This window comes from Cricetulus griseus, chromosome 3, assembly GCF_003668045.3.
Source record: "Cricetulus griseus strain 17A/GY chromosome 3, alternate assembly CriGri-PICRH-1.0, whole genome shotgun sequence".
Lineage (NCBI taxonomy): Eukaryota > Metazoa > Chordata > Mammalia > Rodentia > Cricetidae > Cricetulus > Cricetulus griseus.
In genome coordinates this window covers 147,006,124-147,024,328 of record NC_048596.1, presented here as the reverse complement: position 1 = coordinate 147,024,328, position 18,205 = coordinate 147,006,124, and the positions used below count along the sequence as shown (strand labels likewise).

Here is an 18,205-nt window from a genome sequence, read left to right as displayed (position 1 = left end):
AGAGCATCCTTCTCAAAGATGTCCACACTTCAGTCACCAAGTAAATAAATTATCTTACTTGGCAGGAGAAACTTGAAACCTGTGATAACTTTGTGGATCTTGAAACGAGACCATTGTTGTATATTATGCATATGAGTGAGTCCAGTGTGATCACAAAAGTCCTGGCAGAGGAGAGAGAGGGAGAGCAGACAAGTGGCCAAGAAGACAGTATGATGAGAGGGGCAGACAGGAGGTGATGTGACAGCAGACACACACACTGGAGCAGTGTATCAAGTCCAGGAGGGTAGTAGCTATGGAATGTGGGAAAGGCTTGGTTATCCAGAAAGAACACAGCTCTCCAGTACCCCAACATCAGCCCCAGAAAGGTCATAAAATTATGACCTTCAGAATTCTAAGACAATTACATTTCAAAGTACCTACATTTGTGGTCATACTATTATAGTGGCAGTAGATAGCATAGAGTGTGTGTGTATGGAGTTGGGGTACTTATGCAACCAAAACCTAAGAATTCAGGAAAGGCTTTGCCTTGGGTAATAGGAACAGCCTAGAAAAAACTCTGAAGGGGTGTGGTGGGAAAATGCTTCCCACAGACTGCTAACAGAAACTCTGAGAAGTGAAGAACACAGTAGAGAGAGCCTGTTCTCCCTCCGAGGATATTTAATTGTTGATAAGTATGTACAGCTGTCAGTGCTGAACAGCTTCTGCTGCTGGGGCTGAGGAGCAAATGAGGAGCACAGTGCAGAGCAGAAAACAGGGTCTTTCAATGGCAGCCGGAAGGCAGAATGAGTTTGGCCCTGCAGTGACCTGGAAAAGACTCCTGCCAACAGTGAATGTGGATGAGTCACTGAAGGGACTGCAGAGGTGGCCTGCCCTGCTGCTTGCATAAAATGTCAGAAGCAAGAGGGAGGTAGAGGTAAGAACTGCTAAGCAAAAAGGAATGAAGACCTGATAAACTGGGGAGCTGTCATCCCATCTCCATCACAAAGACAACAGGGTAATCTTTGGGGGAATCTTTCCTTCCCACTCTGGAGGGAAGACCAAGTGTTATGGAACAGTTTTTGGTTGTGTCTGAAAGAATTAAAAGACCAGAAAAGTTCACCACCCAGGGATCTCTTTGAAGGATCAAGTGTGATTCCCGGGTTACCTCAGCCATCTGGGTGATGGAACTAGAGGTAGGAAGATGATTGGAAGAGTCTCCTATCTCATAGGCAGGAGATCATAAAGAATCCTGAGATTGCTGGACATATTAAAAATATATACTAACTAAAACAGCATGGCATTTGTCACAATACAGACACCCGAACAAATGACACAGACTAGAGCACTCAGAAATAAATCCAGGTTTCTATAGCCAGTTGGCTATAGATTATCACCAAAGAAGGAGCATACATTAGGGAGAGGCTCATTTCTTCAGTAAGAGATGCTGGGAAAACCAGAAGCCCAACTGCCAGAAAAACGAGAGGGAAGGCAGGCAGAGAAATCCAAGAGGGAAGAAGGGGGAGACAGAAAAGAAAGAAGGGAGGGAGAAAGGGAAGGGGAGGAAAAAAACAAAGAAAAAGAAATCCCCAACTCTCACCAAATAGAAAAATGATATCAAAGTTGATCAAAGAATTAACCATAAGACCAGAAACTATGAAGCTCCTAGAAGAGAAGAGAGGTGACCTTTGGGACACTGACTCAGACATGGATTTCTTGGTCAGTAGTACCTCAGAAGTTCAGGCAATAAAGGTGGAAGTGACCAGCAGTAGATCTTCCCCCATGAAAGTAAACAACCAACTGAAAAAGACAACAGAAAAATGAGATAAGTATTTGAGAACTATTTATCCAACAAGGGATTCATACACTGAACATAAAGGGAGCTCAAACACTACCCAAAAAAATAACAAAAACTGATTTTAAAAAATAGACCAAAGATCCCAATAAACATTTCTCAAGAGAAGATATGTATTGATTAAGTGTGTGAAAGGAAGTCCAAACCACTAATTATTACCAAAAATACAAAAGAAACCATCCAAGGAATATGGGAATATAAATTACTACAGTCATGGGGGGTCTGGGGGGAGAGTAGGGAAGTTCCAAAAAAAAAAAAAAACAGAAATAATATAAGCACAGTGGTCCCTGGTCAGAAGGACCCACGCAGCAATACTCCATCTCAAACACAGAAGGGAAGATAGTGCACTAAGATGTGCCCTGGCAATCACACTAGTGGTACATATGCTAATGAGGTGAAATCACACATCCAGAAGCTCCTCCATTCACAGGGTCAGAGACCCACACTCACAGCACCCAGGACAGGCAGCCCACTTTGGTGTGCATCAATAGATGAATGGATAGAAAAAACCATGACACGTACATGCGTGTATATACACATATGTACACAACAGAATATTGATGCTGCCGTTATATTATATGTGGTAACATCGACTGATCTCCAGGACATGTGTTAAGTAAAATAAGTCAGTATCAAAGAGACAGATACAGCAAGCTCAGCATTATATGTGAAAACTAAGAAATTGGTCCCACAGAACAGCCCATAATAGTGCTTCTTAGAGCCTAGGGATGCTCAAGGACCCAATGGTGAATGCAGCTGGTTAGGCAGAGTGACTTCTAATGTTCTGCAGCAAGTAGGATAATTATGATTGGCAACAGTTAATTAAATATTTCAAAGTAAGTAGTAGAAAAGATTTTTAATGTTTCCAAAACAGGATAGCAATAAATGACTAAGGTGATAGCCATGTGATGAGCCTGATCTGATCTGCACACACTGACCACAGCTCTGCACTCCATTACTATATAAAACTACTATATATCAATCAAAAATAAAATACAGTTTTTTATTTATTTATTAGTTCTAGTTAGGGAACAAGCTTGTTTCACATGTAAGTCCCTTCTCCCTCTCCCTCTCCCTCCCCTCACCCTCATCCCTCCTCCCCCACCCCCAGCCTACCCCCCATCCCATCCACCCTAAAATACAGTTTTTAAATAGTCCCAAAGTTGTGTATGGTAGCAGATAGTTGTGATCATATCACTCAGGGGACTGAGGCAGGAGGATCTCAAGTTCCAGGCCTGTCTCAGTTACATAGTGAAACCTTGTTTCAAAGTTTAAAATAGGGACTAGGGAGATGGCACAGTAGTAAAGTGTTTGCCATGAAAGCATGGGTACCTGAGTTCAGATCCCCACTAGAGCTCTGGGCTCAGGGAGAGACTCTGTCTCAAAAAAAAGTGGAGAATCATAGAGGAAGACTTGACATGACCTCTGACCCCCATGTGAATGTGTGTATGACTACACTTACACATACACTGTACACAACAGAAGATGACATTAAAGATAATAAAATAAATTTTAAAATAATGATGAGAATTTTAAACTGGCAAAAACATCACCAACTTGAACTGAAAAAAAAAAAAAACATAAAAGGACAAAATGAACAAGGGCTCACAAGACTCCCAAACTCTCCCAACAAGAAACAGGCCGATACACTGCTGCAAACACATGCCCTCCTTCATGCAAAAGGAAAGACGTCCCAAAGGGCCGGCCACAGCAGTAGCAGAGGTTGTCCTCAAGCTTTGAGACTCAGTGGAGCTGGCACTGCTGGGTTCCCAAACCATTGGGTGATGGCAGCTCCTTATTCCATCCACTCCTTCCCCTTTTAAACAGGAGTGTCTGTAACTGCTATTCTATTCCTGCCCCCTTATCTTTTGGAACTGGCTTACTTTTTTTTTTTTTCTTTTCCAGTTCCACAGACCTACAGATGGAGGGGAATTCTGTCCCAAGGATGGTCGAATCACATCTGATTTAAATTACTCAAGAGTGAGATTTAGGATTCTTTGCAAGTAAACTAAAGCAGATTTGGAAGTTTGAGCTGATGCTTTAAAAATTAGGACTAGGCTAGTTGTTGGTGCATGTCTTTAATCCCAGCACTTGGGAGGCAGAGGCAGGCGGATCTCTGTGAGTTCCAGGCCACCCTAATCTACCAAGCTATACAGAGAAACTCTGTCTTGAAAAACAAAATAAATAGATAGGTAGGTAGATAGATAGATAGATAGATAGATAGATAGATAGATAGATAGATAGACAGATAGATAGATAAGAATTAATACTGGGCCAGGTGGTAGTGATGCATGCCTTTAATCCCAGCACTCAGGAGGCAGAGGCAGGTGGATCTCTACATGTTTGAGCCCAGCTTGGTCTACAGAGTGAGTTCCAGGACAGCCATGGCTACACAAAGAGGCTCTGTCTCAAAACAAACAAACAAATAAACAAAAAAGACTTCTGAAGGACAGGAGTGAGATGATTATATTTTGCATATAGGACAGACATGAATTAATCACCAAAGCCTGTGAATAAGCCACCTTAGGTGACAAAGGAACTTTGCAGATAATAGGACACTGGATGGAGATAAGGGGGCATCCTGCGCTATCCAGATAGTCATGGTATAATTAGTCACAAGATCTCAGGGAAATGTCTCATCCAGCTCCCAAAGTTGCGTTTCTCTTCCCACCAATGATGCTGAAAAGCCACACCTTGAAGACATCCTAGAGGCAAATGCCAACACTGAGAACAGGTTCGAGAGCAGAATCCCAGCCCAAGGCTTCATGGTGGAATGAATGACAAGCAGAGCAAGCAAAAATCTCTTCTAAGGTAGACTACACCTCTTCTAAGATAGACTATATACTATGCACAATAGCTGGCTCTGAGGATCTAGAACTATCTAGATGGGCAGGAACCCTGCCTTAATGAAGCTCACAGAGCACCCAACTTATCTTAGCAGCAAGAGAATGGCAGGGACTCTCACTTTCCACAAAGCAAAGAACAAAGCAAATGACGAAGCCTGTGTTCTCTTAGCTCACCAAGTGTCTAAGTAATTAAGTGAAATCCACATGCCTAGAGTTTTGCTACAAGTCATTATACAACGTCTGTAGATTTGCTATGTATCACTAACAGTTGTTAGCTATCCACATGATGAAGATCCTAAATCACATTTCATAGTATCAGTTTGGCAATTCTAAAAGTAACAATTATGTTATTTGTGTTGAATATGAAATGTTTCCTGAAGGACTCATGTTTTAAACCCATGCTCCCCATCTGGTGGTGTAATTTGGGAAAGCTATAGAAACATTAGGAAGCGGCATCTAGCTAGAGTAAGTAGGTCACAAAGTGCACCCTTGGGCTATGTTAATGCCCACTCTTTCCTGGCTTACTCTCTGTTTCCTGGCTGCCATGATGTGCATTTTTCCACCCTTGCTTCCCTATTGCGGTGGACAAAACCTTCTAAAACTGTGAGCCAAAATAAATAAATCTTTCCTGCTTCAGGTTGTTTTTACTGGGTATTCATTCACAGCAATGGAATTCTAATTCAAAGAAAAGTGTGATGAAAGAACTGTGTCAGGCATTTTCACATCGAGGGGCCAAGTCACCTTCCTTCCATATCTGATGAGTGACTCTCCTCCTTTAACCTCTGCAATGGTCCCCAGTGCTGTGAGACTAATAAGATCATAGCTGTAGTTGGTTGTTGAATTTTCTTACTCTTACTCAACACCCAGTTCTCAAATTAATCATACATATGGAGACTTATTCTTTCTTGTGAAAGCCTGGCCTTAGCTTAACTTATTTCTAGCCAGCTTTTCTTAAACTATCCTGTCTACCTTTTGCCTCTGGGCTTTTCCCTTTCTCTCTTTCTGTATGTCTGTTCTTTCCTTATTCTGTGTCTGGCTGGGTGGCTGGCCCCTGGCATCCTCCTCTCCTCCTTTTCTCATTCCTCCCTCTTCTCTTCTCTTGTCTTCTTTTCTGTCTTGTCTTCTCTTCTCTATTTATTCTCTCTACCTGCCAGCCCTACCTATCCTTTCTCCTGCCTGACTATTGGCTGTTCAGCTCTTTATTAGACCAATCAGGTATTTTAGACAGGCAAAGTAACACAGTTTCACAGAGTTAAACACATGCAACATAAAAGAATGCAACCCATCTTTGCATCTTCTAACAAATATTCCACAGAATAAACAACTGTAACACATCTTAAAATAGTATCACACCCACCTACTTGAATGGACACTGCATAAGCCACCAGAATACTCAAACCCATGCCACCTACGCACTATCATTTCTGACTGCTGGTCCAAGGTAAACACTGGGTGCCTACTTCTTCAGCCACCCACTGCCCTCTAGCTCTGTTGCTCCTCTTTCTGTTAGCTTCTGTTAAAGGCCTTTCTACATATCATTTCTTCTGTCCCTAGAGCTCAGATTTCTGCCTCTCCCCACCCCACACTTTCCTTTCAGCTTTCAAGTCCTAGCTGGCCTGCCCCAATTTCAAAGTGACCTTTCTCCAGTGACCACCGTCTCCCACCCAAACTGAATCAGAGCTGCCCATATTTGTCTTGATTGGCAGTCTATACACCCCCTCTATAGGTAAATTAAGCGACTTTGCTTCAACAACAATTTGTGGAATTTTCTGTTTTCTTTCTTATATTTTAGGGCACGGGCTGCATGTATCTTCTTTACTGTTGGAATGCTGTATAGTACACAGAAGGGTTCTAAAACAATGCCATCATTCACTAGACAGGAACTATATATGAGGCATTGTTGCAGAGGTCCCATTAGGGAGGTTCTGCAGGGATCTGTCATCTGGATGAAGATACCACGCACAGAGAAGCTAAGCCCCACAGGCAACAATAACAATGTTGGAAGGTGATTCCAGTCAGCAGGGCTCCAGAGCCCAGGCTTGGAAGCACTATTCTATCTTGGCTTTGTAGAGACTTGTTAGATGGTGTGTAGTCTGGTGTGTAGTAGGCAGAGCTAAGGAAGCTGCACCCAAAGAGAATGTAGCCATGGGCAAGCTCTTCCCACAGATAAAACAGAGGTGCAGGTACAGCGAAGATAGACACAATCTTGAGATAAATGGTCCATAAGCAAAGCATGGCTGATCAACAGCTTTCCAAGTTCTGTAACCTCATTCCACTACACCCAGCCCCAACAGTCCTCAAGGTGAGCATTCCACTACAGGTCCTCCCCACAGTCTTTGGGTAAGCATTACACTATGAGTGCATCCGCAGCATTCCTCTGGTGAGCATGCCACTACAGATTCCACACACACACACAGTCCTCAGGTGAACATTTTGCTGTCAACTGAGTATCTTTCCACCACATCCCCTCCTGCCTCATCCCACTCTCAGAATACCCCCTGTTTATCACATATTTCAGGAGAACAACACAAGAAAAGCAGTAAAGGTAATTCCCCAAACACAGGAACCGGAGCACACCCCAGACCCATCCTCCCCTACCCCTACCCCACGAAAAGAAGGATATATGCTTTTTACCGTGAAATAGAAATGCTTTGCTGGCATTGTGCAGTCCAGCCACCTGAGTGACTCCTAGGGTGGTGTTCACAAGGTCCAGTTCTGTAATAATGTCCATCTGAAGGTCAGGGTCCATCCCAAAGCCCAACACTGGGAAGAAACAGAACCATGTTGGTTTAGGAGACAGAATGCAGGCAGCAATCCATATAGAGAATATTACAGAGGAGAAGGATTCATCTGAGGCAGTTAGGAGTGCTGGGGAGCTCCCCTGGGGAGAACAGGAAAGCAACTCTCCCCTACACTCCCTCTCAAAGTTCAGTTCCTTTGTACCCTCCTCCCAACCCACTCCATTATAGATGGCTAGCCCCACACCCAAGCTCCCTGGGGCCAAATAATTTTCAGAATTCAGAATGTATCATAGGTTGAGAAGGAAGCATGGCCCACATGCTATGTTTTATGTAACATCCTCAGCAAAGTCTGGGTCAGTGCCCTATAATCAAATTCTATGGTATTTCTAGATTGAAAAAAAAAAGTGTGATTTGTTTCTCCTAAGTGAAATAATGACTTAAATAGCCCAACATCCTTTCAGGTCACATTCTGTCAACAAATGAATTCAACTCAGGACAGTTTTGTAATCTGATGAATTGTAAAGAAGTTTTGGGTCTCTAGACATTTTACGTGTGAGGATAGATTGGTGGATTTGGGACTGTGATGCTGATCAATCTGCCTCAGACACAGACACAACAAACCCTGCAGAGAGCAATCCCCATCACACAGGAAACACCCCCTGCAACACAGGGAAAGGAAGCAGGGAAGATGGGTGCTGTCCCTACTGGAGAACGGTAGCAGAAAGGACAATGCTCTGACTAGTAGGAACAGATGTCCCTCCCAAGGATTCTTGGATAGGAACTTAGATGCCTGACACTAAATGTGGCCGAATCCCCTAGTCTGGGAATGGCGGATCCCCCGAGGGTGTCTCTTACACAGGGTATGTTCTGTGGAATGGCTCATTCATGATTGCATAGTGATTTCCAATTACATGTATTAATAAGGCTACAGATCACTCTGAGGGACCATTGTTTGAAGCTGTTCGTGAAGGCTCTGCTTAGCTCCACTTAGCATCTCAATAGTGGGTTCTGATTGCGCAGTTGGAAATGTTTTAATCAGCAACAGCTGTCAACTTCTCTCTGATGGCAATGCAGTCTCCCAGGCGGGATGCAGAGAGCATGCACCCAATTTGTCCCATGGAGACTCAGTGAATATTCATCAGGACTTCCTAAGCCCCCACAGTCTCACCTGTCCTTCCCCTACCGCTCTTGCTTATATAGATTAAGGGAAGGAAAATTAGAAAACAGAAAGTGCCAGCCAAAGAGAAGGCTGGTCAGAAAGGGTGCTTTGGAGTTGAAACCCATCATTGTCAAGGCAGAAACTAGGTTAAACCAAAAGCATGGTGCATTTAACTGCCTTATCATTTTTTGTTGTTGTTGTTGTTTTGTTGTTTTGGGGTTTGGGGGTTGTTTTGTTTTGTTGTTGTTGTTGTTTTGGTCAGGCTCCCCCTACCTCAACCCCACCTTCTGAGCTGAGGGTGAGAACGTTCTCCTTGAAATGCAGCCAGTTACAAGACTGATGACCCAAACATAGCTCTCACATCCATCATTCACATTCCTTTATCAGCAGTTTGAGCATGGGGTCGCCTGCAGCACATACTAGGTACTGTACACGTTGAGGGCACTGAGGACATTCTCATGCAGGTTTTATTCCTGATAGAGTGAACAATGAAGATAGTTTGGCCAGCCAGGACCATCCTGGACTGTTCTAGAAACAGAGGAAGGATAGGCTGGGCTGTAGTGGAAGGAGTACAGAGGAGGGAGGCAGAAAGAGTCCAAAGGAAGTGTTCTCTCTTCTCCATTGATGTGATTAAACACTGCCCACAAGACATCATTGAGGGCAGTCAAGGCAGAAACTCAGAGCAGAAACCACGGAGGAACCTGCTTGCTGGCTCACTCACTGACACAGCTGCAGACTCATGCATAGCTAGCTTTCTTAAACAGCCCAGGACCACTTTCCCAGAGAACAGTGCTACCTAGAGAGGGCTGGGCCCTCATACATCAATTAACAACCTAGACAGTCCTTCACAGAAAGGCCGACAGACCAACCTGGTAAAGAAAATTACTCAATAAGTCTCTCTCTTCAAGGTCTGTGAGCTGGCTCATCAGGCAAGGACACCTGCCAACAAGCCTAAGCACTTGAGTTCAGATCCTCATGACCCACAAGGTGGAAAGAGAAAACCAACTCCCACAAGCTGTCACCTGACTTCCATCCTTGTGCCATGGCTAGCATCTCCCCACAGCCTCACCCCACATACACAATAAATAAATATTTTAAAAAATAAATAAGGACTCTCTTTGCAGGTGACCCTCTTCTCAGTTGATGGTTGGTGCTAACTATGGAGTGCAAGGGCCAGGTTAATAAAAGGCTTTGGGACCAGTGACAAGGACCTTGGCTATTATTCTGTTTCTAATGGACTATCAGTGGAAGGCTGTGGGGTGTGTGCTTAAGGAGAGGATGGAAGGGCTATGCTCTGATTTACATTTTAAACATGTGTTCATTTTTAAGCTTCCACTTGTGTGGTATTGCTCATGCTACATACCAGCTCGGTTCACAGTGCCCACTCTGAGCAAAGCAAAACCAGAAAAGATACCCTTCTGTCTTCCTGAGTCACAGCCCCACGAGCCTGCTGTCAGGACTTGTGAGCTTGGATGCCAGCCACTCCTGATCACCTTGAACAGGCAGGAAAGGAACTAATATTTCAGTTTGATCTATAGTGTTCTGAACCTATACAGCACAGATTAAATCAAAGGTGATCCCAGAGGACCTCCAAGCTGTCTTTCTCTGCCCAGGAACTTTGTCAGTGGCTGATACATGTGCTCTTATAATGGAACATTATAATGGAACATCTCTGTTGCCCCTGTGGCCTCCCACAGTACCTGGCATTTGACAGGTCCTTAATTCAGAATGGGGTTATTTGCTTGGTATTTGGGGATCTTTGGTCCTCACTGTGGTAGCAATGGCCTCAGAACACTAAGGAAGACCATGAAAAGACAAGAGGGCAGGCAAGTAAAGGAAACTTTCTAAACAGACTATGGTTGTCCTAGTTAGGGTTACTATTGCTGTGATGAAATACCACGACCAAAATCTATTTGGGAAGGAAAGAGTTTATTTGGCTTACACTTCATTGAAGCAAATCAGGGCAAGAACTCAAACAGTGCAGGAACCTAGAGGCAGGAGCTGATACAGAGGCCATGGAGGGAGGGGTGCTACTTACTGGCCTGCTGTCCTCACCCACAATGTGATGAGCTCACTCCCATCCATCACCTATTTAAAAAGTGCCCTGCAGGCTTGTTTGCTTGCAGCCTGATCTTATGGAGGCATTTTCTCAATTGAAGTTCCCTCTTTTCAAAGAACTACAGGTTGTGTCAAGTTGACATGAACTAGCCAGCCCAATAGTTGACTGAACTATTGGTCTCAAATCTTTACCCATCCCACATTCACCCTCTGTGTTGCGTGACTTCACAGTTCTTCCTACTGGAATGAATGAAGGCCACCTCTTCCTCGGCTCTGAACTCAGCTATGTACCTTGTCTTGTCTACTAGTGGCATCAGTGAAATTGCTTACAAAACCAGAGGTTATAATGTGCTCACATAGTGGGCCTTCCTCATCATGATGAGATCAGAGCCTTAGGAATTGGGCCTCTGGTTCATGAGAACAGTGCAGACACACAGTGCAGACAGCTTACCTAAATGTGGAGTGGCACTCAGCTGGACCCTGCCTACATAAGTCAACACCAGACCCACCTACATGCATCTGAACACAATAAATACTTGTTGCTGTGAGTCATGGCTTGAGATAGCATGCTGTGCAACAGTATTGTGGCAACAGTAATCACTGCAGAAACTGAAGACCCACTAAGGTGGTCAGCCTAAAAATACACAAGTCTCTCTGTCTAGGGAGTCTGCAATGGGACAAGTCTAAAAGGTGTCCAAGCAGATCCTGTGGGACTGGCAAAACACTCTAATAATGTCCTCAAGTCCCCAAAAAAGAACACAGTGCCCTCAATCCAGAAAATATTGTAGAAATACAAATCTTCTCTCTTGGGGAAGTATCACTCCTGAGAAACTCAGTTTGCTCATCTGCAGAAAGGACAGTGCTGCCTCCCTGACACCCAAGGTCTTGGTGGTGACATCACAAACAGGCTCGGGTACATACAGTAGGTACATACAATAGCTACATACAGTAGGTACTCAACCGGGGCTTGGTTCACATGCCTCTCATAAGACTAACTCTCCAGACCATTCCAGCCTTGATCCTGTACTCTGCAGAAGTTAAAGAAGAAACTCAGGTGGCCCTCCTCCTGGCTGCAAAATGTCTTGCTCCTTATATGAAGACACACCATACAAATGGTAAAAAAAAAAAAAAAAAAAAAAAAAAAAAAAAAGAAAAGAAAGAAAGAAAAAGAAAAGAAAGAAAAAAGAAAAAATAGAAAAGAAACCAATTGGCTTCCAGATGCAGTTCTGTTCTCTCCCTTTAATTAGTCCCTTTCAGGACAATGCCCAGTGCTGATAGAATAACACATTGCACATGGCATAGGGAATCAGGAAACCCATTAATAAGGAGCCATCTACATGGCCTTCCTGAACCTTGCATCATATGAGACACTGGCTCCATCAAACATGTTTTATTTTCAGGCTTCTGTCTCCTGTCCTTGCAGCCAGCTCCTGCCATTTCCTAGGAAACTCTATTAAAGTTTTCTACTTTTGACATAGCAGTTCTACAAATGGCTAAAAGTGGCCATTAGAATTAAGCAGGATAAAAAGCTCCTGGGGAGGAGATATTTTCAGAGCCAGCAAAGCAGCAGTCAGTATGACAGAGGCACTAGAGGTCTAGATCTGGTATTCAGAACTCACTTTAACTGAGATACCTGCTGTTTCCGGGGCCACTGCTGGCTGCTCCTCAGCCCTGGCCAAGGAGTGCTCCAGCCCAAAGCCCTTCAGTTTTCCTTTGATGCCCCAGACTGAAGCTTCCAGGCACAGCTTCCTCGGTCTGGCTCACTTCAGATCTAATCTGCCTCATGGTAGCCACTGCTTTTCTGGTTATGCAGAGCAAAGTGACACTAGAAGGAGACTCTACAACCTCCTCTAATGACCAGATTGCATGGCCACATGATCTCTTCTTAATGCCTTGAAGAGCAAGGTTCTCAAAGAGTATATATACTTCATCTTTCTACAAGTTGGCCCTTGCTTGATACGATTGGGGGAGGGGGATTGCTTCCAATAGAAAAATCTCTCCTTTCCAGCAGGAGGCAGCAGAGGCACTGAGTGGGCACCTGGAGATGTTGATGTTTGGGGTACCCCCTTCACTCTCTACCCTGATGAACCCCCCCCCAAAAAAAAGCTGGAAAGCAAGGAAGGCTTAAACACTGAGCTCATTGTACTGGCATTTCCAAGCTACAGGAGGAAAGAGGTGAATGCAGTATGCTCTATTAGTCTACCCATCCATTTACTCCAATGTGCCTGGAAAGCCCAGAACTGGAGAAGAGTGCACCCCGCCCCATCTCCACTCTGTGCTTCAAAGGTTCTCTGGGCCAGAGTGTTGTGAGCAGCTCCCTCACATACCTGCTATTAGATGGCTGTGTGTAAAGCTGCCTCAGCACTGCAGTTGTGCTTTAATTACAATGTGTCTGATATCATCTACTCATTTCCATTAAAAGCCAGTGAGATCTGAGTAGCTAAGTGGGCCACATGTTTACTTCATCTAGGACTGTTAACATCCCAGACAACAATTGTCTCACTTGAAAAATAAACTCTCCAAGCAGCTGTTTGGATTCTGATACAGTAATCACCAGTCGGCCTTTGCAACCTAACCATGAATGTGGGTTGGGGGGCTGCCATGTCCTTAGGTCATTCCTGTCTTTGTTCAGTGCCTCCATGGGTCTGCATTGAATTCCACCTTATCCTTCCAGTGCCTTCAAGACACAACCCACACACCTCACAGCCTGGGCAAAGCCTTTCAGGTGCACAGTCCCCCTCTCCACCATGTAGTCACACCTTCCCTCCCATGTAGGTCCTGAACACCAACTTCTCACAGGTAACCTCTCTCCCACATCACCAGGTGCAACAAGAATGCTTTCCAGGTTCTACCAAAATTCTCTGCAAAGCTTTAAGTTCTCTAGCCATGAAGAGCAGAGTCCTCTCTGTGTACAGCACCTAGCAAGCCATGAACAAGGAAGACCCCCAACCAGGGGTCTCTGCAACATAAGTATAACGGATACTCAGCCTGGCCCTGCATGGACACAGTTTTTGGCAACTTTTCAAAGGAGTAATGAAAACAAAGGATGTAGACATTTGGGTCATAATACGGAGTGATATGAAAATGATCACCAGGCTGCTTCTTTGCCATCTGTCTTCTCCCTGTCTTGCCTTCCTCTTTAGGATATACTCCATGCAAGATTCTCCTCCCAGTGGGTATAGCTGGGAGTAGCAGGTGGAGCCCTCATCTTCTTGGGGCTAGTTCCAGTTGCAAGAAGCAACTGTGGCAAGCTCCACTTAGCCTTTGGTCTGGCGGCTGCAGAGGGAGCTCCGGAAAGACACTGAGGTTCTTTTGTCCCTAGAGAAATGTTTCCTAGTCACTCTAGGCTTAGGCAAAGGAAAACGTATTCCACTCCCGTCGTGGGAAGTGAAAGAGGGCCGCTGGAAGCTCCCAGAAGCCTCCGTGCCCTAGAGGAGCAGCTGGAGCTACAGCAGAGGGAAGTTTTTAAGTCAACTAAAGGGGGTGGGAGGCTCCTCACTCTTCTCAAGGTAAACCAGCTGCCTGGCCTGGGAAGGAGACTGAACCTCTAAAGGGAGGTACGAGGGTAATAAAGGAGATGCGACAGAGGGACAGGGAATGGCCATGTGTCCATTCTAGGGATGGAAGTCTGTTGTCTAGGGCAATGAGTCTGATGTCTGGCTGCCAAGAACTCTCTCTTCCACTCTTGGCCCTGTTTGTCCACTTCCCACCCCACCTAACCCCGCCCCTGTCTCCTGACAGCTACTACAAGCTCAGTGAAGTAGGCTACATTTAGAACCCGCAGGACTTGGGGTCAGGGAAGCCTGTGGAAGAGGAAAGAGAGGAATGAGGGTCCAAGTCCTCATAACCGCATGTCCACAGGCAGAAGCTAGTGAGGACCAGTTCCCTTGGCCCCCGGTCTCCTCCCTGCAATCTTTGATGATAGCAAGAGAAACAGGGTTTAGGGGTGGAGAAAATCTTGGGTTGTTTCCACTGCTCCAATTTCCCTCCTAATAATTTTTCGCTCAGTCCTTTGGGCGGTGAGCGGGGTAGAGGAGAACACTCCTGGAGTTCTCCGGGGGCCATGCGGGAGCCACGGAAGAGCTCGCCGGTCCCGCTTTCTCCCGCAGCCCTCTCCCGCGCGGCGTCTGGCTCCCCCGGCACTGGCCGCGCCCGCCAGCAGCAAGCGCTCCCTCTGCGGGTGGGACTTCCGCGGCTCAGGGACAGTCGCGTGCGTCCACCGCACCCTGCAAGTTCAAGGATGTAAGGCTAGCTGGGCGCGCTGCAGAGGGTTCTGATTCCTCAGAACCTAGAAGCTGGTTGCTGGCCGCACCCCTCACATTGAATGCCCATAGCTGCGTCCCTAGGGAAGAGGACACTCGCGGAGGGGGTTGGGGGGATATCTTTACTAGCGTTTTTACCCCGAGCTGTGCTGGGTGATCAGAGACCCAAGCACGATGCCGCCCTTCTCTAGCCCGTTAGAGCTAGGTTCCGAGTCTCTGCAGCCCGGAACAGCGCTACCACCACCACCTTCCTCCAAAGCCCTCCTAACGCCCAGGCTTGCTTACCTGCCCTGGCAGTGCACACACAGAACCACAAAACTAAAATCACATCCATCGGCATCGCTCCGGAGGCTCCCCGCCAAGCAGGGGACACCAACGCCAGCAAGAAACCAATGCTTCTGGAAGCCGCGGCGCTCTGGGCTCGGAGCCGCCAAACTTGCTGGCGGGCGGCAGGGGAGGTGGCTCGTCAGCGCCGGGTGCCGCGCTCGGGGATCGCGCCCGGGAAAGCAACCCCGGCCGCCCCGCCCCCAGCCCACCCCCCACCGCGGGCGGCGGCGGCGCGGGGCTCGGGCCCTGAACCCCGCTGCGGCTGAGCTCCCCCTGAGCTACGGCGGGAGTGCGGGGTTCCGCCACTCTCGCAGGTTGCCCTGGGCGCCTGTGCGGATCCCGCTATCTTCCCGGGCTCCGGAGCCGCGAAGATCCCGGCTACCAGCGCCGCGCTGCTTCACGCCCCCGCCTTTGCCACTGCGCCGCGTTGCGGGCTGCCCAAGTTGCCACAGTTCATCCCCGCCGGGTCCGAAGCCGCCCAGCCGGCGTGCGTGGGTTTCGTTCCCTGGGGGAATCAGACCAATGAGGTGTCACAGAGTGCTCCCAGCCCCCCTTTGGAAAACAACTACTAGAGATTCGCTCCAGCAAGTGGGTGGGGATCAGGTGGTAGGGTGGAGGGAGGTGATGGCTGAGTCCCTGATGACCACCTGTACTTTTTGTCTGTCCCTGGCCAGAGGCCCCTGTCACTGGATGCTGGCTTTTAGGGGTGCTGGTGCAAGGTGCTGAGTCGGAAGGTACGGAACAAGTCCCTGAGCTTGGAACATTCTATGGCCGAAATGTAAGGAGTGTTTGCAAAGCCTCTTTCCACAGGCCAAATGCTGCCACATAGGGGAAGTTCTAAACCATTTTTTTTTTCTTGGTGACTTTCTGGATGGTTTTCTCCAAAACATGCTCTCTTGCTCTCTCTCTCTCTCTCTCTCTCTCTCTCTCTCTCTCTCTCTCTCTCTCTCTCTCTCTCTCTCTCTCTCTCTCTCTCTCTCTCTCTCTCTCCATTCCTTGGGGACCCCGAACGAACACCATTCTGTAGAGAGAAAAGCTGGGCTTTGTTGGCGACCAGTAAACAAGCAGAGGAGTCCCTCTGGTTTACACATTCGTGTTATGTGAGCCCTAGCTCCCCCAACACCCAACAACACTCTGAGATACATAAATCCATATATTCTCCGGGATCCCAGAAGAAAAAGCTCACTTCTCCAAAGAGCACTACTTTCATTTCCAGGGGTTCTCTCTGGTATTTGCACATTCTCCATAGCCTTAAAATCACACACCTTTAACCCCAGGGGACCAGTGAAGGTCACCAACTTAGTTGCACAGCTTATGAAGAGGAAAGGTTTCACATATACGTTCCTCTGACCTTTTTCCTATTATTCAGGACATTCTCTATACAAATCATTGTCCACTTATTCCATATATGACCTTCCCTGGGGAGGTGATGAAAGGGACCATGCAAGTAAGTCTCAGCTTGAGAAGTGCCCTCTGCAATGCAGTTGAACTGGACTGTTATGGAGTGGATGATGTCAAGGCTCAACTTACTCTCCATCTCGTGTGTGTGTGTGTGTGTGTGTGTGTGTGTGTGTGTGTGTGTGTGTGTGTGTGTGTGTGTGTGGAGGCCAGAAGAAGATACTGGATACCCTTCTGCTGGAATTACAAGCTATGTGACCTGTGTGCTGGATACGTATGTCCTGTAAAGAGCAGCAAGGACTTTTATTCACTGAACCGTATCTCTACATCCAGCTTGCATTCTATTTGTCTATCTGAATCCTGATCCTCCTGCCTTCTCTTCCTAAGTGCTAGGATTATAGGTCTAAGCCACCACACCCAGTTTATTTGGTGATGGGGTTGGAACCTGAAACCTTGTGTATTCCATGCAAGCACTCTACCAACAAAACTGCCTCCCTAGCCCCTTACTATCCAACTTACTCAAAATTCAACTTAGACTCCAGTCTTGGGGCTTTCCCTTCTTCTGGAGTATGTTGCATTTAACACCAATGTTAGAATCACACACTTTGCAGGAAATAAGATTTTCCATGTCTTATTGGGCATCCAAAGTAGGACACCATACACTGTGAGACCCATGTCCCCTTCCAACTCTCATTCAGACATCAATGCAGCTCCATAGCCTTTAGGGGCTCTGAACTATTTCCCCCAAGCCCCTTTTATTGACCTCAGAAGTCCCTAAAAGTCACAGTGATCCCCAAAGGGGAAATTGTAGCTTGAATTATATCTTTTGAGCCCTAATCTTCAAGACTGTGTGATCTGGTCCTGTGGGATGGGGGTTTTAGCGTGTTTCATTTTTAAAAGTTCAGTGAGACATATGTTCTGTCATAGGTCTGCAGCTTCACATCCATTAACAGTAACGAGAGTTAATCTCAACAAAATCATAAACCTTCCCTAGATAACTGAGTACCTCAGTCTCCTCTGGTAAGTGCACTCTAGAGTGAGGATTTAGCATGTTGGGCCAGTAGAGAATGGGCCCAGTGAGTTTCTGATGTGTGGTGAAGGGTCCATATGCTATGTACATGTCCAATAGTGGGAAGTGGCCATATGACCATGTCCCTGGAAGCCACTTACACCCTGAACCCAGGCCTGTGTTAAATCTTCTGGGGATAAAATGCCACAAAAAGTAGGTGCTTGGTGGCTGGAGACTGGAAATTTCTAGCGGTGCCTCTACAAGTAATGCCAAGAGCATCATTTATGTCACCAAGTTAAACTTGGAATCTCTCTTTGGTCTGTCTGAAAACTCCCCATTTCCTCCTCAGGAAAGTCAATCAACACCATGGCATGCATTCCATTTCTGTGAAATCCCCAGAAAAACAAATTTATAGAAATATGAAGTTGATAAGTGATTACCTCTACATGAGGAGTGAGAGGAGGATGGGGGAATGCTGGCTAAAGTATGTTAAGTTTACTTTGGGAGTCATGAAATGTTCTAAAGCTGACGGGTGTATGACTCTCATAGACTTCACAATATGCTAAAAAGCCTA

General features: G+C 46.3%; 1 protein-coding gene across 3 annotated transcripts in view; it reads right to left on the bottom strand.

Annotated features, from left to right (window-relative positions):
• Window positions 1-15,237, bottom strand: part of LOC100765471 (protein kinase C-binding protein NELL1) — an 864,465-nt gene extending 849,228 nt beyond the window's left edge. For all 3 annotated transcript variants that reach the window (XM_027410508.2, XM_027410509.2, XM_035442493.1), the window contains exons 1-2: window positions 15,183-15,237; window positions 7,312-7,440 (exon numbers count right to left, since the gene is read on the bottom strand). In XM_027410508.2, coding sequence (XP_027266309.1) covers window positions 7,312-7,440; window positions 15,183-15,237 — 184 coding nt within the window. The remainder of the gene's footprint in view (window positions 1-7,311; window positions 7,441-15,182) is intronic.
• Window positions 15,238-18,205: the final 2,968 nt, after the last annotated feature.